The sequence below is a fragment of the Lonchura striata genome, chromosome 28 (genome assembly GCF_046129695.1).
Source record: "Lonchura striata isolate bLonStr1 chromosome 28, bLonStr1.mat, whole genome shotgun sequence".
NCBI lineage: Eukaryota > Metazoa > Chordata > Aves > Passeriformes > Estrildidae > Lonchura > Lonchura striata.
The window spans coordinates 2,610,115-2,630,966 of NC_134630.1; the positions used below are offsets into that span (position 1 = coordinate 2,610,115).

Consider the following 20,852-nt stretch of genomic DNA (forward strand, 5'->3'; position numbering starts at 1 on the left):
GACAGGGGAATGGGTTCCTGTTGCCCCCAGGTCACACAGGCCTTTGCAGCCAGGGCATCTTCCCCCTCCCGTGGGCACCTTGGGGCTGCCCAGTCCCCAGAGGAGGGTGACAAGCACTGGGGATCTGGCCCGGGGCAATCTAGGGAAGGTGCTGACCAGGGGGAAGAGGGGGCCAGACATCCTGGGGCTGGGTCAGGAGCCCCCAGGGGTAGCCATGGAAAGGGCACACACAGGTGAAACGTTAAACCTCTGCTCTTTATTTGCTGCCTGCTTCCCTCACCCCATTCCCCGGGCAAGTGGGCCGGAGAGGTTTTCCAGGGGTGACCTGAGCACCAGGAGTGCTCTGGGAAGGCTGAGCAGCGCCAGACTGGAGGAGGTGTGGGGCAGGGGGCACCTCCTCCATGCATCCCCATAGTCCCCGTGGGGACACGGCTCTGCCCCAGCCGCGGGGTGAACACCGGGCACCACCAGCGCTGGTCCCGGGAAAGCTCCATGGAGAGCAGGAACTGCCACCTCCTGTGTCCCACCCACAGGGACAGCAGGGAGGGGCCGGGGCCCCAGCCCCTCTCCAACTCGCCTTATTGCTATGGTCAGAGCAGCAGAGCGGCCGGGAGGGACTCGGGACTTCGCCGGTTTGGGAAGGAGACGAGGACGTGTCTGAAGCCAAGGATCCACCATCGGAGGGTGGGCTCATGTCTCTGGGAAGGGGCAAGGAGGGAGCTGCCGTCTCTGGCCAGCCGGGCCGGTGGTGCCAGCAGCGCCGGGGCTGGCACCAGCAGGGAGGAGAGCTGTGCTCATGTCCGAGGGCAAACACCGTCCATTCCAGGGCCTCCCGCCCTCTCCTGAGCCCGGAGCCGAGGCTGAACAAACTCGTTACAGCTCCAGCAGCAGGGACCGGGGAGAGCAACTGGGAGAACTGGAGAAACAAGCAGAACCCCCCTGCCTGCCCCCTGGCTAGTTGCGTTGGCTGGCCAGCTCCTGGGAGATGAATTTCCGAAGGCGCTCGAGGTACTGGCTGTAGAGTTCAATGTCATTGTGCCCGGCCCCGTCCACCCACAGCGGCTCCACAGCCTTGGGGCAGCGCTCGAACAGCGCCAGGCCATGGGAGAAGTCGATGACTTCGTCCTCTGTGCCGTGGATGATGAGGACAGGAGAGGTGATTTTGGAGATCTTCTCAATGCTGCCAAGAGGGTGGATGGGGAAGAGAGAAGGGGTAAGCACAGGGAATGAGACATTTCCACTCCTCCTGCCCCCAAAACATCCCCTGGGAGAGGGACCAGGAAACGCTCTTTGATCATGGCAGAGCACAGGGAGAGGGGGAGACACAGAGCTTCTGCCAAGGAAAAGATCTGTCCCGGTGTGACAGACAAGGAGCAGACAGCAGTGACAACATCCCCGTGGGACTTTGGCTGGGCTGATGGGAACTGCTGCAGAACAGCCCTTCCCTGTCAAGCTCTGAGGAAGGGAAGCACGGCTGGTCCCAGCCCAGTCCCAAAGGCCACGTGAGGCCATCAGGATGCAGAGCGTGGGCTGGTGGCTCCCAGCCACAGCTTCCGGCCCGGGGACTGTCCCCTGGGCCCCACGGGCCTGGCTGCAAGGGAGAGGCAAAGGAAGAGCTTGTCCTCACAGCACTGCTCCTGCCATCTGAAGAGCAGGAAAATCCCCAAGGAATAACTCTTGGGGGACAGAGGGGTCCCAGGGACACCCAGGGCTTGTGACACCTGACAAGGAGCCAGCAGCACAGCCCCTAAGCCAGTGGGCAAAGTCACTGGGACAATGTGGCCAGGAGGTGATGCCTGCGGACTGGGGTACACACATGGCACAGCCCTCAGGAGGGGGCACAGTGACCCCAGGGAGAGCTACAACTCCCAGAGGGCACCAAATACATGGCAAGAAGATGCCAAGGGGGATGTTTAAACTTACCACAAAAAATGGCTCACATTGTCACATGTCCCCTGGCTGTGACCAGAGCTGGTCTGGGCACTGCCCTCCAAACCCCCCATGCCCTGTGCCCGGGGCACTCACTTGGGGAAGGCATCGAACCAATAGGTCTTCTTGGTGTCGGGGAAGGCGACGCGCATGCCGGAGGTGAGCGGGGAGTGCAGCACGATGGCCGCGCACTCGTAGCGGGAGGCCAGGTCAACCGTGGGCACTGTGCCAATGCTCTGTCCGTACAAAATGATGTTCTCCGGGCTGATCCCGTACCTGGCAGAGGACAGGGCAGCTCAGGGGCCAGGCACATCACCAGGAGATACAGCCATGGGGTTACTCTGCTCCGGTCACTGCGCCCACAAGGCTCCCGGAAGGGTCTGGGGTCTGTCCCCTTGATCCTCCCCCAGCCGCTCATGGCTGGGCCCAGAGTAGTTCCTTGTCCTCCCGAAGCACCAGGGAGCAGACAGGGCTAAACTGCCAGCTGAGTTCTGGGGGATGTCAAGGCCCTCACCAGGTCAGGGTTATAGGGTGTTCACACCCTGGACTGCAGCCATGTGGGGCAGCTCCAGCTCTGGGTCACACATTGAACCAGGCCTGAGGAAGAGGAGGCAGAGCCTGGCACGGGGCTGCACCCCAAACCTGGCAGGGGAACCAGAGCTGAGCCTGGCACAGCGAGACAGGAAGCAGAGCTTGTGCCAAGGTCATGCCCCGCAGCATCCCTGCCCCTTGCATCCCCCAGCTGCTCCCTCTAGAGTTTTCCAACAACCTCTTCCTGCCTCAAGCGGCCCAGGGTTCCCCTTCTGGGAGATTTCCTGTTTTCCTGCCTGCTGGAGCACAGGGTTTTCCTGAGGCCAGCAGGGCGAGCTCCCTGCCCCGCTCACCGTGTGCGCAGCGCCTGCCACGCGGCGTCGATGTCGGAGTAGAGGTTGCGCTCCGAGGGCCTGCCCGTGCTCACGCCGTAGCCCGAGTAGTCGTAGGAGAAGATGTTGCAGTTGATGCGGGTGCCCAGCCCGATGTAGAAGCTGCTCATCTGGCCCAGGTCCACGGCGTTGCCGTGGGAGAAAAGCACCGTGTACCTGGGACACGGGTACGGAACGTTAATCCTGGGCTCTGCCGCCGTGCCGGAGCTCCAGCAACCAAACCCCGGGACACGAAGGGCCAACACCCCTCCAGCCACCTGGTGACACCCCCAGGGACACCCAGACCCTCCTGCTGCCAGAGCCAGGGGCTCGCTCCCAGCAGGAACAGGCAGCATGAAGGCAGGATGATGATTCTGTTCAAGTTTTTGAGTCTATTTTTGGTTAAAAGCTCAGGATTTGGGGCCGTTTGCCCAATGGGGATTTCAAGTAAGAATTCTGACAGCAGGTTTTTTCTCTCCTGAGCCTGGCAAGACACCAGATGCTGAGAGAGAAGTGAATTGTGGGAGTGACAAGGCACAAGAAATTACCACCATAAGGGGAAAAACAATGTTAATCATAAAAATTAACACTAATAGCAGATTGATGGGAGCCTGGCTCCCTTCTGCCAGAGGGAGGGAGCAGGACCCACTCCCTGCTGAGCCCCTGCAGCTGGTCTGAGTGGTCTGTGGCCAGGCTGAGCCTCCGATCCTGGCCTGGATGCCCAGGGAGCCCCAGCTGGAAGTCAGTGACAGGAGGAGCTGCAGGAAGTCAGACATCCAGCAGCACCTGATACCCCACGGTTTGGTAGGCCTGGTTTCCCCCAGCCCAGGTTCTCCCCTCCAGCCCTGCAGCCTGGGATGCTGCTCTTTGAGGACCTGTTTTTCCTGGGAAGACACAGCAAAGGGGTCAGCTGGGGTGACCTGGCCTCCCTCTGCACCTGAACCCCCAAACTGTGCCACTGCTCAGGGAGCAGCTGCCAAGTCCCCTCCTGTCTCCTCTGCCCAGGCAGTGGCAGCAGGAGGGGGTCTCCATCTCACACCCCAGGGTGCCACTGACCCACGAGAGTGACCAAACCCCTCCTGGCTTTCACTCCTATCACTCTTTTCCTTGAGGAACCAAAAGTCCTTGTGAATTTGACTAAACCAGGTTCCCCTGGCTGGCAGTTGCCCAATCCCCATGGTCACCGCAGGGCTGGGGATGGGCAGAAGCAGCTGGTGCAGCCACCCTGGTGCCCCCTGAGCACCAAGCCCTGAGCAAACAACTGGAGCACTGCAGGGGACTGTGAGACAGCCTGGGGAATCCCCACACCCCTGCAGCCTCTGGCTTTGCCTCTGCTCCTGTTTAGACCCACTCCCAGTGCGGCCACAAGCCGGACCGGTCGGGGAGCCCAGCTCGCCCATCCCACCTGACACCTCCAAAGCAGGGCCAGCTCCTCCAGCGAGGCCCAGCTGAGGGGGAAAAGGGGACAGGAGCCCCCAGGGCAGCCCCAGGGCAAAGCAGTGCCCCAGCTCACACCCAGTGACTCACCTGGCGCCGGGCACGCAGCGGACGTACATGCAGCCGACGCGGTTCCCCCGGCTGCTCTTGGTGACGAACACCTCGATGTTGTCCAGCTCCCGCTGGGAGTACTGGAAATCCGCCCGCTCCTTCAAGTGCAGCTTCCAGCGGCCCGCGGCGCCGCGCAGGGAGCCCGTGCTGCCCACGGGCTCGGGCTCGGGCACCATGGCGTAGGTGGGCTCCGGGGGCAGGAAGGCGAGCTTGGCCGCGATGCGGCTGGGGCAGGGCGGGCAGCAGAAGAGGCAGCAGAGTTGGCTGATCGACAGCCCGTTCATGACGGCGGCGAGGCGGGAGGGGAGGCGGCCGCGCCCGGAGCGAGGGAGGATCCCAATCGGACAGAGGCCGGCAACGACGCCGGGCCCGGAGACGCGCCGTGCTCAGCCGGCCCGGGGCACGGCGGGCGCCGGCCGTGCAGCGCGGCCCGGGGCGGGCGGCGGGGCTGCCGTGTCCATCGGTCCGTCCGGCGGCGGCGGGGGCCTGCGGGCAGGCGGCGGCTCTGAGGGCTCTGTCACCCACGGCCGGGGACAAACGTGCTCCCCGCAGTGTCCCCCCCCGAGCACCTCTGCAGCCCCCACCCAGCACACGCAGCCCCCGCGAAGTCCCAGCTCCTGCCACATTCGCCAGCCCCCGCGGGCAGCCCACGCGGAGGGGGCGAGGACAAGAGCAGGATCCCACACACACCACCCCCACAGCAGCCACACGGCTGATGGGACAAAGAACACCCATCCCCCGGGGCCACCTAGGCGCTCGGGAGTGCCGAGCTCCCCGGGAAAAAGGGGAAAGGGGAGAGGAAGGGGAAAAGAGGAGAGAGGGGAAAAAAAAAAAAAAACGCAACTATTTTCTGCAAGTTTGGGCACAGGCTTGAGCTGAGGAATGTCAAACCAGCCCACACCCCGAGGAATTCGCTCCATCTGCTTCCGAAGGCCTGGGAAAGGGGAGGAAAGGGTGGAAGAGGGATATGGCACTGAAGCTGGGATATGGCACTGAAATATGCCACAACACTGTGAGCGAAGGGATGCCCCGTGCCCCGGTAGGAGCCAGGCCCCCTCGGGCCGGTGACCATCCACAGCAGGGCCAGGGCCGGTGCCACACCTGGCACGTGGCAGCCGCGTCCCTCCCAGGTTTGGCACTCCCGGGGAGTCCGGTGGCCTCGCACCTGCGTGGGGTCCACGCGGGGAGGTGGCACCAGGGGCCACTAACACCGTGTGTCACACGCACACGCTGGGACAAAGCCAGGCACCGGCCGGGGACACCGCGTCGTGGGTGGCCAGCCCCGCCCGGCCCCTGCCCTCGCCCCACGCCTGCTGTGGGGCGTGACCCACGCACACACGCCGACCCCACACCCATCGAGGGGGGTCCGTGCTGTACCCAGCCACTGACCGCTGTGCGGCCCCCACCATGGACTGGTGGGTGCTCCCCCCTCCTCTGACAGGCACGGGACCCCCACCCCACACACGCTGAGCGGGCTGGGGCTGTGGGACCCCCACCCTGACCGCACAGGGGCTGTGGGACCCCCACCCTGACCGCACACACATTTCCCTCCATCGCCTGCTGCGGGCCCCCCCAGCACGGACCCCTCCCCCCAACTCACCCCCACCCCAGAGCGGTGAGTTCTCCCCCTCCCTGTCCATCGCGGCCGTCCCACCTTGCAGACGGGAATGGAGACCCCCACCCCCACTCACACTGCCCCTCACTGATCGCTGAGGGACCCCCAAACACACACGGAGCAGTGGGACCCTCCCCGATCACTGTGTGCGTGTCCCCACAGCCCCACCGGGCCCGTGTAAGTCCCCAGACCCCTCCCGACCTCCTCCATGAGCCCGGGCTGGCCCGCGTGGCTCTGCCCCTGCCCCGGGCCACGCCGCCCACCGGGAGCCTCTCCCGCCTCTGGGGGGTTTCACACACCCTGCCCGGCCTGCACCTCCCGCTGGGGGGGTCCCACACCCCCACCGACCCGCGTGGGCCCCCCAAACCCACACCGACCACAGTGACCCCCAAACCCTCACTGACCACAGTGTACCTGGGACACGGGCACGGAACTAACGTTAATCCTGGGCTCTGCCAGCCGCAGCTCCAGCACGGATATCCCCGGAGGCCAGCAACCAAACCCTCACTGCCCACTGTGTCCCCCCAAACCCTCACTGCCCACTGTGTCCCCCCAAAACCTCACTGCCCACTGTGTCCCCCCAAACCCTCACTGCCCACTGCGTCCCCCCAGACCCTCACTGACCACTGTGTCCCCCCAAACCCTCGCTGACCACTGTGTCCCCCCAAACCCTCACTGACCACCGTCTCCCCAAACCCTTACTAACCGCCGTGTCCCCCCTCACTGCCCACTGTGTCCCCTCCAAACCGTCACTGACCCCCGTGTCCCCCCTCACTGACCAGCACGGCCTCCCCCGCGTGCCGGGGCCTCCCGTACCTCCGGCCGCGCGGCGGGACCCCCCGCTGCACGCCGCGAGCGCCCGGCCGGCGGAGCCCGCCCCCCGCAGGCTGTCCCCGTGCCGTGCCGTGCCGTGCCGTGCTCGTGTGCCCCCGAGCCCCGGTACCTGCGCATCCCCGGCCCCGCTGCCGCTGCCCGAGGCCCCGCGGCCGCTGCGGCCTCCCAGGCGGGGGCGGCGCTGCCCCCCCGGCCGGAAGTGACGCCATCGCCCCGCGCCCGTTGCCATGGGAACAGCGCGGCGCGGCCTGGCCTCGCTCCCGCGCCCCAAAATCCCAAATGGCGCTGGGAGGCACCTCTGGAGATCACCCAGCCTGGCCTCACTCCCCCCCCAAAATCCCAAATGGCGCTGGGAGGCACCTCTGGAGATCACCAGCCCGGCCTCGCTCCCCCCACAAAATCCCAAATGGCGCTGGGAGGCACCTCTGGAGATCACCCAGCCTGGCCTCACTCCCCCCCCAAAATCCCAAATGGCGCTGGGAGGCACCTCTGGAGATCACCCAGCCTGGCCTCACTCCCCCCCCAAAATCCCAAATGGCGCTGGGAGGCACCTCTGGAGATCACCAGCCCGGCCTCGCTCCCCCTCCAAAATCCCAAATGGCGCTGGGAGGCACCTCTGGAGATCACCAGCCTGGCCTCGCTCCCCCCCCCAAAATCCCAAATGGCGCTGGGAGGCACCTCTGGAGATCACCCAGCCCAGCCTCGCTCGCCCCCCAAAATCCCAAATGGCGCTGGGAGGCACCTCTGGAGATCACCCAGCCTGGCCTCGCTCCCGCGCCCCAAAATCCCAAATGGCGCTGGGAGGCACCTCTGGAGATCACCCAGCCTGGCCTCGCTCCCGCGCCCCAAAATCCCAAATGGCGCTGGGAGGCACCTCTGGAGATCACCCAGCCCGGCCTCGCTCCTGCAGCGGGTGGGCTTGGAGTGTCTCCCGAGGGAGGCTTCACCACCTCGCTGCTCAGTGCTCTGCCACCTGCAGTGAGAAGCCCTTCCTCACCTTGAGGTGGGACTTCTGGTGGTTTAGTTTAGTTTATGGCCACTGCAGCACTGAAAGGAGCCTGGTGCTCACGTTGGAGATGTTTATGCGGATTGGCGAGATCGCCTCTTGTTGGAAAATATACCAAGTTTAAAATTTTTATTTCCTAACTTTAGTCACGCTTGTTTGCCTTGGCCCCTTGTTCGCCTTGGCCCCGGGGCATGGGAAGTTTCCCTCCAAAGCATTGTTCCACCAGGAGCAATGAGGAGTTCGGGGCTGAGAGCGGCACAAGAGATACACAAGAGATAAAGGCTATGAAGGGCCACTGGCGAAACATCTGCCACCATCTGCTCCACACCTGCCCCCTGGCACGGCTGGAGACACCTGGAAAAGGCCGATAAGGAAATGCAAATTAGGAGTGAAGAACTAGGTAACATCAGAGGCCAGGAAATCCATATCCAAGAGGAAACCAAGCATTAAGAACTGCACAAGTTGGGACCAATGAACATTCAACCGATGGATTTTTCTATGGGTTTGGGACCGTATAAAATTTGACAAAAATCTAGGAGTTTGAGAAAAATCATGGAGCGCGGTCCCCTGCGGCTGAAGGGCAGCGGGGGCTCCCTGGGGGCCGGCAAGCGGGAGAAGAAGGCGAAAGACAAAGCCCAGATCCCAGAGCAGATCCCGGGCAGCAAGGAGCAGCAGCAGGAGGAGGAGGAGAAGCGCGGGCTGGACAAGCGGACCCCGGCGCAGGAGAAGCAGCAAATGGAGCGGATCCTGAAGGCAGCGTGGGAAAGCCGCAAGCAGCGAGAGGAGGAGTCCAGCAGGCACAGTGAGCACTGCCACATTCCCAAAGTCAGCGGCACGGAATGAACGGGCTGCTCGGCACGGCTCCGGAGCTGCGTTTGGTTTCTGTCAATGTCAGTCTGGCTGTTCTCCGTAGTTATATTCTTGAGTTTAACTTCTGAGCTTTTATGACTTCATAATGTCTTATAGTCTTTTTTTTTTTAAAAAACCAAACATCCAACACTCTCCGTCTACTCTGGATTAACCAAGCCCAGCTCCCAGTGTCTCTCCTCACCAGAAGCTCCAGGCCCCAAATCACCTCTGGGGCCTCCACTGGACCCTCTCCAGTAGCTCCTTGTCCTTCCTCTCCAGAACTGGACACAGCAGCCCAGATGTGCCTCACTAGGGCCGAGCAGAGGGGCAGGATCCCTCCCTACCCTGCTGGCCACACTCCTCCCGATGTCCCCAGGGTCCCAGTGTCCCCCTGGCCCCAGGACACTCTGCTGCCTCAGGGACAGTTTGTCATCCCCCAGGAGCCCCAGGCCCTCCTCTGCAGAGCTGCTCCCCAGTGGGTCACCCCCAGCCTGTGCTGGCCCCTGGGGTTTGTCCTCCCCGGGTGCAGGACCCTACACTTGCCCTTGTTGAACCCCCTTGGGTTTGCCCCCTCCCAGGCCCCTCTGAATGGCAGCACGGCCTTCAGGAGAGTCAGTCACTCCCCTGAAACCTGATCAGTCCATTCTATCCCCCGCAGGTTGCTACACGAACTGAGCAGGGCTGGAGCAGGCACGGATCCCTGGGGACTCTGCTGTGCTTCCAGGCCCCTCCGAGCTCTGCACTCAGCCAGGCCCTCCGCACTCCATTTTCCCACATCTCCCGTGTCCACCTGCAAAGATGTCACGGGAGGCAGCGTCCAAAGCCTTGCTGAAGTCAGTCCTGGTGCCAAACACTGCCCAAATGCCCCCACGTGGGGAGGGGGGTGGCTTTGGGGGCCTGTCCCAAACTCCCTTTCCTGCCCCACGGAGGTGACAGCAGACAGGAGGGAACCCGGGAGAACCTTGGAGCCCCTCAGACCCAGCCAGGGCTCCCTACTGAGCCAAAAGGCAAAATCCCAGACTTGTCAGGGCTGAAGTGACCCCTGGAGATCCAGCCCAGCCCCTGGTGGAGTTGAGATCAGGGGGGTGCAGGTCTGGGGTGCTCTGATCCCCAGCCAGCACCAGGTACTGTGAATGATCATCCACAGGGAAACTGAGGCACAGAGCCCCACAGCCACCCCAAAAGAGCCAAGCCAAGCCCCCCAGGCATCCTGCCTGAAACAAAGCACCCACAGCATCCAAGCAAACTAGACTGTGTTGTATTTACACTCATGGACAGGGAGGGAGGAACAGGGAAAAGGGCGGTGCTGGAGAAGCAGGTGGCTGTGGCCTTTCCCAAGGATCCACGGGAGCTGCTGCACTTCTTCGGGGCTGGTGGCCAAAATTCCTGCATCCCCTGAGGGTGAGGGATCATCCTCAGCCAACAGCTGGGCCAAACCCAGCCTGGCCACCACCATCTCTGTGCTGGCCCAGGTGTGTCCAGGGCTAACACGTGCAGCCACTTGCATGCTCCAGACATGTCAGTGTTATCCAGAAGGAAAAACCTGAGGAAAAGGCTGGCGAGAGGCAGCCTCACTCCTCTCTGTGCTGCAGGGGGGTTTGCAGCAGTTTGGGAGGTTCAGATGCTGCCAGCAGCAGCACAGGATGGCAGCTGGCACAGAGCACACGCTGCTTTGGCTGGAGCAGACTGCAAAAACCAAACACTCCAGCACCTGGGCAGAACTGCCACAAGCAGGGCAGGAAAACAGCCTTTGGAAGGAAGGAGCTGCTATGGTTTCCCCCAGCTGGGCCCTGCAGCTGTGCTGACACCAAGGGAAATGCTTCCAAAGCGTGGGATGGCCAGCAGAGTGGGACAGAGGCTGCTGCTTGTCCCCCGGGACACATCCGGGTTTCTCTGCTTGAGAAAGCCAGAGTTCCGTGGCCACAGCCCCGCTCCTGGTGTTCCCAGGAATCCCCTGGGCATGGAGGCCGTGGCTGTGCCCCAGGAGCCTCTGCCTGCCTTGTGCTGCACCCCTGAGCCCCAGGTCCTCCCAACCGAGCCCTCCAGGTGCTCTTTCTGGAGTGGAACTGAGTGGCATTTGGTTTTTCCCACACCTCCCTTCCTGTGTGAGTGCGTGAGAGCAGCCCTAGAGCCTTCCACGTGCCTCTTAGGGTGCTTGAGGCCTCTGAGCGTGTTCACTGTACCCCAAAGCTCTCCTTCTGCCTTTCCTTGCACCCCGGAGCCCTCCCTGGGCCTTCCAGCACCTCAGGGAATTCTGAGTCTCAGTGAGCCCAGAGGCCTCCAAGCACCTCTCCCTGCTCCCTGGGTCTCTCCATGGGCGTTTCTGAGCCCCCACTTGGACATCTGGGCACCCCAGGACCCTCCTCGTGACTTTCCCTGTGCCCCAGTTCCCTCTGTCTGGCTTGCAGAGCATCTCCTGGGGACCTGGCCCTGCCTCTCATCCCACAGGGAGGGAGGAGGCAGAGGAGGGCAGCTGGGTGGGCTCCCCGAGCTCTCCCCAGTACCAGCATGGCCCACATGGGAGGAGGGGACCCCACTGTCACCTGGGTGCAGGGACAGGTCCAGAAGCAGAGGCGTGGGGACCTGAGCTTTGTGCACAACCCTGATGAGAGCGACTCGTGTAAGGCAGAAGGCAGGGAGAGAGGAGAGAAGGGAGAGGAGAAAGGGGAAAGAGGGGAGAGAGGAGAGCAGGCACAGGCAGTGCTGAGGGACACACACCTTGCTGGGAAAGCAGCCGGGGTTATCCAGGGGTGCTGAAGCAGGAGGCTGGAGCAGGGGTGTCCCTGGCTGCCTCCCTGTGAGAGAGGCACAAGGCAGCAAGCAGAACCTCCTGGAAGGTCCTGCCCTGCCCACATCAAGCCACAATATAACTTCCCTGTGCCAGCATCACTGCTCAACCCCCTTGGTGCTTCTCCAACAGCGTCAGCAGAGGGTGGGGAGAGGGGTCTGGGGTGCTGAACTACAGAATCAACTTTTGTGCATCTGAGAGCAAACACCTCCCGGGGAGCAGACGGCAGCCTGGCTGCCAGGATCCCCCAGCTCCCGGGACTGCAGGCAGAGGGAACAGAGTCCAGCAGCTGCTCGGGGACTGCAGCCACAAGCCCTGGGTGCTTTGCAGGACTCGGAGCCGCCGGGAAGGGAAAGGCTGCCCGGCAGAGCCCGGCCGCTCATACTGCCCGGCAAGAGGCAAGTGCCAAGGTCTTAGCGCTGGAGCAGCGGGGCAGGACGGTCCCTTTTCCTCTGGGAAGCTGGTTGAGAACACATCAGCTGAGCTGTGGCTGTCGGACAGGCAGGAAGGGAGAGGAGGAACACCAGCTGACTGCCAGAGGTGCGAGGAGTCCCCGTGTCCAGGTGCCGGTTTGTGAGCACTGCTGGAGTCACCCTCGCACCGCCGCAGGGGCTGGGAGGAGGAGGAGGAAGGCCGGGAGGAAGGGGAGGAGCACCAGGCGGCCTGGCTGCAGTTCGAGCTGCTCGGACCCCTTCACAACTTCTGGATCTTCTCGGCGATAACGATGGGGTTTTCCTTGCGGATCTTCTCGGCAGCTTCTGCCTTGTAGTCGTAGGGGCAGGCGTGCATGTCAGAGTACCGGTGAATGGCACAGAACAGGTTCCCGCAGCGGCAGTCGAAGCCTGAGGGGAGGAAGAGCGGGGACAAAGCCACATGAGACCCCATCCAGCAGAGCAGGAAGGCGTCAGGGCCTGGCTCCTTCCTGCCACGCCAGGAAATGCCACCAATGCAGAGAGAGGGGCAAGGGAGGGTGCCTGCTGTTCCCCACAGGCCAAAGGGACTCTTCATTTGGGGAAGACCATGGGTGGCTCTTTGCTTTCCTCTGGCTCAGGAGCTCCGTGTGCTTTGGGCAGCCCCAGCTGTCATGTGGGAAATGCTCCCAGAGCAGCTGCTGTCCGTGCTCCCTGGGGACAAGGGACGTGCCAGGCACTGCAGAGTGCCAGACTGCTAATCCAGACCAGGCTCCCCAGGCAGCCCGAGCTGGAGCTCAGCCCTGTGAGCCAGTCCAGCTCCCCAGGGACACACAGCAGCAGCTGGACTGACCAGCAGCAAGCAGCAGAGCTGTCACCACCTTAGGATCATGTTTGAGCTATTTAGGCTTCAAAACTCCCACTTTAGTCACTTCACTCTGAGACAATGCTCAGAGTGCTACCATTAACACAGCACACTGGGAAAGCAAGGCAGGGAGCGAGCAGGGGATGTGCTGCAGGACAGCAGGAAATCTTGCTGGCAGGGAATCATGCTCTGTCCCTTCATTTTTTTCTAACTACAGGCTGTAAAGCCCACCAACACCTTGCTCCAAGGTGCCAGTTTACTCCTGGTTGAGAAAACTCATTTTATCCTAAATGCCCTGAATTCACAGGAATTCTCTGTAAGTTGAATCCTAAAGAAGAGAACTTTTCATAGTTTAAAGCTTGTAAGGAAACCCTCATTCAGGAAAACAATCCTCTCTGCACCCTGAAGGCTGGGCACAGAGTGCCCAACCCAGATCCAGGTTTATAAACCCACCCCCTATTCTAGGACAGTGCCCATGGATTTCCAGGCAAGCTCAGGTTCAAACTTTCCAGTCTAGACTTTGCCAAAGCCTCTTATAGCCATGAAAACAGCCAGTCCCTGGCTGCTGGATGCCCCAAGCAGGCTACAGAAGCAAGTGCTCTGCCAGAACACCATGACCTCCACAGCTCCAGAGTTAACTTTTTTCCAGAGAAGTACTAAATGCCAGAGATAATTTAGTGGAAGGATGTTTTTATTAGCAAACTACAGCCAAATTAATTGCTTCACTTTCCAGAAGCTGTTTTCCCATTGATAGCAGTGCCCTGACACCATCCCAGCACTTCTCTCTCCAGCTTTACAGGCTGCATGCTGAGAGCCATCCTGCTTTCAGGAAGCTAACAGTGGAAATCAGGCAGCATTAACAAATGGGATGAGTCTTGGAGAGGGATTTTCCATTTGGGTCTACCTCAGTTCATGTCACTGTTACGAAAGCTCTACCACGGACCTGACCGGGAGCGGATTCTGATCCACAGTGAGCTCTGCCTTCCTCTGCAGCAGCTTCTGCCAAGAAGCAGGAACAACCAAGAGGTGCTGCCACATCCAATCCTGCTCCCAAGGGCTGCCAGGACCCTGGCAGTGAGTGGGATGTTCCCCAGGCTGCTGCCTCAACCAGCGCTGTTGCAGGTCGGAGTTCTCCTCCCTCCTCTCCTGCAGCACCACAGCTCCAGGATGGATTTGGGGAAACCTCCAGCCTCTGACCCTCCAAACCCAGCAGCACCACAGCACTGTGCTCACAGGGCTCTCCCCTGGGACTGCTTAGGGCACGGGGAAGTTTTCCCAGAGCCAGGCACTTACCAGTCAGCCCAATCTTCTTCCGGCAGGTGAAGCAGCGATTCTTCTTCGGTTTTGGTTTTTCCGAAGCCGTCTTGCCCTCAGCCGTGCTCTGGGATATCTCAAGCAGGGTACCTGAAACAGAGGCAAGAGTTTTGCTGGCATTCTTGATAAACCAAGCATTCATTTTATCACAGGAGCTGCTTGAGGCTCTGATGACTCTCTGTGTGCGCACTGCTCTGGCTGACATACCCCAAACTGTGAGATTTGCCTTGTTCCACCGAGATCTCCACCTCACAGCTTTCTCTCTGTTTCAAATGTCTTAAATCCAAAGCTGAGGTGGTCACTGGGCAGTGACTAGATAGTCACTACAGCTCAGCTGCTGTACAGCAATACAGCTGCCAGCTGAGCCCACAGTTAATCTTCACAGGGAGAAAAAAGTTAACCCCTTGTAAGTACTACTAATTATTTTTGCTGACTCTTATGTAAGTGTTCCTCAAATGTAGGTCTTAGAATGCTTTACACAGATATCCATCACTGCCTCTAATCTACCAAAGGGAAAACTGAGCTCTCAAAGCCAGATTGTTAAAGGTCACTGATGCTTAGCAGGATTTCCTCCAGTACCTAAGCAGGTTAGAGAAGTCAACAGGAGGGAGGAGCTCCAACTGCTCCTTGGAGCACCTGCAGTGCAGGCTGCTCTGAGGAGACAAAACAGAGACAGCTTTGTGAAGCTGACCCTAAACAACCTCCTCAAAATTACACAGGCAGATGAAAGGGGCAGGCTCTCCCAAGCCTCTTTTAACAGTCTCTCACCTGCCTGTTGTAAATCGTCTCCTGGGCTTGCAGGCAAGAGATTACCTAACCCAAAATGTCCAGCCATGTGTGGTGACTAAAGCCCTAGCTCATTAACAACCAACAGCTCCTGGATTTTTTTAGCTTTCAATGCAAGGAAGCTGTCAGCTGAGCAAAGGAGGGTGTCTGCATGCAGATCACCTGCTTATGGCATCAGCTGGAGGATGTGCCACACCGGGCATTGACTCTGCTGCCCCTCAATCACATCAGGGCACTGGCTGTGTAACACACCCGAGGGACAGGTTCCCCCATCACACAGGGTGACAACAACAGGCCTCCACTACCCCCAGGCACTGTCACAACCGAGTCACCTCTCTCGAAGCCTGGGATGGATCCATCTCCCTTCCTCCCCCTCGGGAGCTGGCAGGGGAGTGCCGCCAGCAGCCGCCGCGTCAGGCTGTGGGACGCTCCGGGCTCGCTGCCATTCGCTGGGAGAGGCGTCATGGAAGATTATCCTCCTGCCAGCCACTCGAGGGCTGGCAGCCACTCAGCCCTCAGCCCACAGAGCAATCTCTATCAGCCTGCCCTCGAGCACAGCATTTGCTCTCCTCCCTGTCACCAAAACACGTTTCCTCCTCAGCTCTCAGGTGTGCCTTTACTGCCAGGAGGGGACACACCCCAGGGTCAGCAGCTGTCCCTGCTGCTCCAATGGACTCCTGAGCTCAGTGTCACTCAGGCCTGTGCAAAGGACAAACCAAGCACCCTACCTGATGAGGAAGAAGCTGATGAAGCTTCATCTGTCTTGCTGAATTCCTCTGTCTCGTTGCTGGTTTCCTCTCTGGATATGCTCATGGCCGTCATCTGATGGGTCACAGGAGTCTGAGCACTGGGAGCATTTGCAGCAGACAAACAAAAAGAGAAAACACAACTGTTTTCATTTGATAGACAGTTATGTGGGAGAGACCTTCAGCCCGTAAAGTTTATTTCCTTATATTCAAAAGTAGGTCAGGAGCACAGCAGGTCAATTCCCCTTGAGATCGGGGATCAAAGTTCTTTATAGACATAAATGGAATGAATCTGTGATGATCTCAGTTTCCTTTTGCACCCAATTATATCTCAAAGCAAGGCAAGAGCCTATCCAAACAAGTCCAGGGGCAGGGAAACACAGTTATGAGTCAGGGCTGTAATGTGATGGTAGAGCTCCGTGCAGCTCTGTCCTCCTTCCCATCAAACAGGCCCAAGGCCTCTAATCCTGCTGTTACAGCTTTCAGACTGGGTCATCAGCAGGTGCTTTCACTTAGAATCACACAACATTCTGAGTTGATGATCCTCGTGATCCTTCCAAGTCCAACTCTTGGCCCTGCACATGAAAACCCCAAAAATCCCACTGCTTGGGACTGAGCAGAAATTGAACAGTTGAACAGAGCCAGGGACAGACAAGGTGCACTGGCTGCAGGAGAACCAAGATGCCATTTAATTTACTACCAACCCTCTGATACCTCACTCTACACATCAGCAGCAGCAGATTGAGGGACATCTCAATCTTCCAAATAAACCAGAGACACAATGCAAAGTTTGACACAGCCTGTTCACAGACATATAAAGGATGACAGCCTGTCCCTTGTGTCCCAGAGCTGGATTTTAGCAGGGTTTAGATCCCCTCCCCTCCAGACTCTTCCCCTACCTGGCTTTTGCATCCTCAGGTGTGGAGTCTCCCTCCACGCACTGTCCCGCGATGGCCTCGGAAGCCATGGGGCTGCTGCTGGGACCGCTGGGTGCTACGAGACAAGAGCAGGCTTGGTCAAGTCTCTGGAAATATCAGCACATTCCTCAGGTGCTTGACAGCCAAGGAGAAAGCAGGACGAGCACTTCCAGCAGGCTTTACACTCCTGTTCCCTACTGGAGCTGGGAGGGCACACTCCTGTTGGGATCACTCCCATATCCCTGTTCCTACACTCTCCTCTCCAAATTTGTGCATTAGACTCGTGGGACACCAGGGCTGTCTAGATCTTGCACCCAATGGCACTGTGTAAACTTCTCCAAGGTGTAAGAACCAGATCCTCATCTGCTGAAAGGAACAGGCTTCAACAGACACATATGGGTTTGTGTCAGCTGAGGATCTAAGATGGGGTCTTAGGAAAAGCCTTTGTCAGGAAAAGTCATGTTCCTGAGCATATTTTGTGTGGGTGACTCAAGGCAAGCCATGATGAATTCCATGACCCTCAGGAATAAACTGTGGAAGAACTCTCAGAGGCATTTCTCACTCTGTACATGTGGCATCTGCACAACCCCCAGCAAAAGAAATCCCTGCTCACGTTGCAGAGAGCATCCTTCCCCTGCTCCCACTCCAAGTGCAGGAAACAAACCTTGTAAGTCATGGCTTTTAGATATCACACTGTTAAGATAAGAATATTATAAAAATAGGCCAAATAAAATTTCATTGTGGGGCTTTGTCATGGTTCCCAGCAGTCAGCATCTAATCAGGGAGCAGGAAATAGCTGAAAGCTGGGATCACCATTAGCACATGTGAAATTCTACAGTTTACTGGAAGGTGCTGGCTGGGACAGGGCTTCACAAACTGGTGAGACTGGGAAGGAAGCAAGTGCCCCTCCTAACAGGGAATAGAAATGCTTGAGGGCTTGGATCCTTGATTTAGAGCCTTGGGTATCCATGGAAAGGGAAAGATGACTTTTCTAGGAGGGGGTAAATCTGCTGGTGGCCAGGTACCAGCGCCATGCTGGACACAGTTTGTATCCAGACACCCATTCAAGACAGATTTCCAGGAAAAAATCCTCTACCTGGAGGGCTTATCCGGTCACTGCTCTGCTGCCTCTGCAGGAACTCCTTGTAGCACACGGAGCACATGCCGTTGGTCCGGGGGCTGCCATAGAACCCGCAGCCCGTGGTACACAGCAGAGGCACCTGCGTCTGGTTCGTCTCCTGAGCCATCCTCGCCCCTCCGAAGCACCGAGCTGCAGCCAGGAATCAGAAATAAACCCGGGACAGCTGTGAGGGCCGAGCGCTCGGGCATTGTGTGCTGCAGCTGATCAGGAAGGAGCACAAAGGATCCCAAGAGAGCTCAGTTCCTGCACGTGCACAGCCACACGACCCCAGGCCCTCGAGCACTGGGGGCTCCTAAAATCCATGTCCTGGAGCCCTAAGCCACCCCGAGCTGCTCAGAGCCAGACTGGAAAGCCAACAGGAACTGGCTCCCGGCTCTCCCTGCTGCACCACGAGGCTCCCTAAACTCCCGGTGACACACAAGCGCGTCAGACCCCAACAATCCGCTCTCCAGCGGTACCAAATGTGCCCCCACAGCACTACTGATGCCCCCTCTGAACACCCACACCTCACACGCCCAGTGCAGGCCCAGTCAGTCACATTTTGGTTTTCATTTCGAGCCTGGTTTAGTTTTTTAATTCTCAGGAAGATGACGCAAGCGATGCAGAAGGAACCCACTGACGCTCTGCTCTGACATACGTGGGTAAGGGGAACGTTCGCATGGTTAGGCTGGAAATAAGGATAAGGTTTTCTTTCCAGCAGGAAGATGCGATTCCAGAACACCTTCCCGGGGAAAACAGCTGACATGCTGAAACCTAATTTTAAATTTAATCTTAATAATTTCTCTCTGGATCACATGCAGTTACCTTCAACCCCAGGAACTGGCCCCTTCCATCCACACATGGTGTAGCATTTACAGGGCCAAACCCACCACAGTGCTCCAAATGAGAACCATGAGGCACAAACAAAAACCACACACAATTCCAATGAGTGTGGACAACGTGGCTGCAGCCAGTCCAAGTCTGACACAGAACAAGGGGAGAGGATGTGCCTAGGACCATGGTGGGTGTGGGTGGCTCCAGCTCAGGCACAAAGCAAAGCCCTTGGTAGCAGGAGCTCCCAGCAGTGCTGCCTTTGTGGGGTGCACCAAGTACCCACGACCTCCCAGCCAGCCCTGCCGCTTCCCTTCCTGCTCCTACAAAACTTGCTCCACCGAGGGAATAAAGGAGACGAACACGAAATCATTACCCTGCCAGGAGCGCTCCCGTGGGCCGGAACCGGATCACCTCTGGTTTATGCCTCCTCGTCCTCAGCTGGGGGATGCGGTTTCGGCTCCGCACCCGGGGGTGCCCCGCGGAGCTCAGACCAGCGCTGCCATCGCCGCCCCGGGACCCTCCCGGCCCGAACCGGCCTCTCCTCGGGCACTCGCAGCCAGGGCAGCCCCGGTAGCGGAGGATCCCTCGGGGGTCGCGGCTGGCCCCGCTGCCACACGGACAAACCTCGGGCAGCTGCTGTCGATGGAGTCCCTGCAGAGAGAAGCGGCCGCGGGCTCAGCCCTCCCCGGGCGCCGCAGGGCCCGGCCGCCCGCACGGGCCGAGCCGCGGCCGCCGCCGCGCCCGGGCGGCCCGGGGCGGCCGAGACCCCCGCCCGGCCGCGGAGAGACCCACCGCCCCCGCCCGCCGCCGCCCCGGCCGGCCCCGCGCCCCGCTGCCGGCCCGCGGCGCTAATCGAGGCCGGGGCTCCGCGGCCTGCGCCGAGCGGCAGCGCCGGGCGGGCCCCGCCGGCCGGGCCCCACTCACCGGCGGCGGAGCAGGGCGGGCGGCCCCGGGCCGGGCCGGGCCGGGCCCGGGCGGCTCAGGCGGGCGGCGGGCACGGAGCGCTGCCGGGAAACATGGCGGGCGCGGGCCCCGAGCGCCTCCCCCGGGGAGGGCCCGGGACGGGGGGGACGGGACGGGGGGGACGCGGGCCCGGGACCGGGCCGGGGCGGCGGGCGGAGCCGGGGGCGGCGGGGGCTGTGGCATTCCTGGGGACACGGGCGGGGGCTGTGAGACCCCCGGGCAGGGGCTGTGAGACCCCCGGGGAGGGGACAGGGGCCGTGACATTCCCCGGGGACACGGGCAGGGGCTGTGAGACCCCTGGGGAGGGGACAGGGGCTGTAACATTCCCTGGGGACACGGGCAGGAGCTGTGAGACCCCCGGGCAGGGGCTGTGAGACCCCCGGGCAGGGGCTGTGAGACCCCCGGGCAGGGGCTGTGACACCCCCGGGCAGGGGCTGTGACACCCCCGGGGAGGGGACAGGGGCCGTGACATTCCCCGGGGACACGGGCAGGGGCTGTGAGACCCCTGGGGAGGGGACAGGGGCTGTAACATTCCCTGGGGACACGGGCAGGGGCTGTGAGACCCCCGGGCAGGGGCAGGGGCTGTGACATTCCCCGGGGACACGGGCAGGGGGCTCTGACATCCCTGGGGAGGGGGCAGGGGCTGTGAGACCCCCGGGCAGGGGCTGTGACACCCCCCGGGTAGGGGACAGGGGCTGTGACATTCCCTGGGGACACGGGCAGGGGCTGTGAGACCTCCAGGCAGGGGCAGGGGCTGTGACACCCTCCGGGACACGGGCAGGGGCTGTGACACCCCCGGGACACGGGCAGGGTGTAGGGGAGGGGGCTGGGGTGTGGGTGTGCTCCAGCAATAGCGGAGGGGCTGTGACCCCCTGGCTGTGAGAACAGCAGTGTAGGTGGGCTCCAGGAATAGCGGACAGGGCTCTGAGCCCTCCCTGCCCCGGCCGGGGGACTGCAGCATAGGGCAGGGCTGGGGTGTAGGTGTGCCTCAGCAATAGACATGAGGGCTGTGACCCCCTGGTTGCAGGGAATGGAGTGTATGGGTGCCCTGACCGTAGGGGAGGCAGCTCTGACCCCCTTGGCTGTAGGGCCGGGGTTACAGATGTGCCCTACCTGCAGCTGAGGGGCTGAGACCCTCATGTGGGGACATAGTGTGGGACACAGCCAGAGTCCCCTGCAGAGAGAGGGGTCTGGGAACCTGGGTCACAGTCAGACCCAGGCTGTAGGAAGGGGGTGAGACACTTGTCCTCTGAGCTATAGGGGCTGGGACACAGGTATTGCTTGGCTGTAGAGGCTGGGACACTGTGGGGGCTTCAGCTGTAGGGCAGGGGACTGGGGGCATGGCTGTAACTGCTGGGGAGGAGGGTGGATAATGCTCTGCTCACACCTCATCCATACGGGCAGGATGCAGCCAGCTCTGCCCCAG

General features: G+C 60.7%; 2 protein-coding genes and 1 pseudogene across 2 annotated transcripts; 1 reads left to right on the plus strand and 2 right to left on the minus strand.

Annotated features, from left to right (window-relative positions):
* Window positions 1-234: 234 nt before the first annotated feature.
* On the minus strand, window positions 235-6,994 carry ABHD17A (abhydrolase domain containing 17A, depalmitoylase). Its single transcript, XM_021528300.3, has 5 exons — window positions 6,938-6,994; window positions 4,359-4,865; window positions 2,814-3,008; window positions 2,026-2,205; window positions 235-1,180 (listed from the first exon to the last, which is right to left on the minus strand). Exons 2-5 carry the CDS (start codon window positions 4,661-4,663, stop codon window positions 955-957), a joined length of 906 nt encoding a protein of 301 aa, XP_021383975.1. The 5' UTR covers window positions 4,664-4,865; window positions 6,938-6,994; the 3' UTR covers window positions 235-954.
* A 1,384-nt stretch (window positions 6,995-8,378) lies between these two features.
* LOC116184529 (protein FAM32A pseudogene) lies at window positions 8,379-8,677 on the plus strand (annotated as a pseudogene).
* Window positions 8,678-9,919: 1,242 nt separating this feature from the next.
* LOC110469472 (AN1-type zinc finger protein 5) lies at window positions 9,920-19,440 on the minus strand. Its single transcript, XM_021528241.2, has 7 exons — window positions 19,388-19,440; window positions 18,837-19,114; window positions 17,606-17,779; window positions 16,492-16,585; window positions 15,575-15,693; window positions 14,040-14,150; window positions 9,920-12,313 (listed from the first exon to the last, which is right to left on the minus strand). Exons 3-7 carry the CDS (start codon window positions 17,754-17,756, stop codon window positions 12,165-12,167), a joined length of 624 nt encoding a protein of 207 aa, XP_021383916.1. The 5' UTR covers window positions 17,757-17,779; window positions 18,837-19,114; window positions 19,388-19,440; the 3' UTR covers window positions 9,920-12,164.
* Between the last annotated feature and the right edge of the window lie 1,412 nt (window positions 19,441-20,852).

Bases quoted from the DNA above. Each gene is read 5' to 3' on its own strand.
- ABHD17A (XM_021528300.3), bottom strand. From the start codon at position 4,663: ATGAACGGGCTGTCGATCAGCCAACTCTGCTGCCTCTTCTGCTGCCCG. The intron at 3,009-4,358 runs GTGAGTCACTGG...CCCGTGTCCCAG, and splicing joins CGCTGCGTGCCCGGCGCCAG to GTACACGGTGCTTTTCTCCC. The intron at 2,206-2,813 runs GTGAGCGGGGCA...GTCCTCTGCCAG, and splicing joins TGGCAGGCGCTGCGCACACG to GTACGGGATCAGCCCGGAGA.
- LOC110469472 (XM_021528241.2), bottom strand. From the start codon at position 17,756: ATGGCTCAGGAGACGAACCAGACGCAGGTGCCTCTGCTGTGTACCACG. The intron at 15,694-16,491 runs GTAGGGGAAGAG...AAATGCTCCCAG, and splicing joins CCTGAGGATGCAAAAGCCAG to TGCTCAGACTCCTGTGACCC. The intron at 14,151-15,574 runs GTAGGGTGCTTG...CCTCTGTTTCAG, and splicing joins ATCAGCTTCTTCCTCATCAG to GTACCCTGCTTGAGATATCC.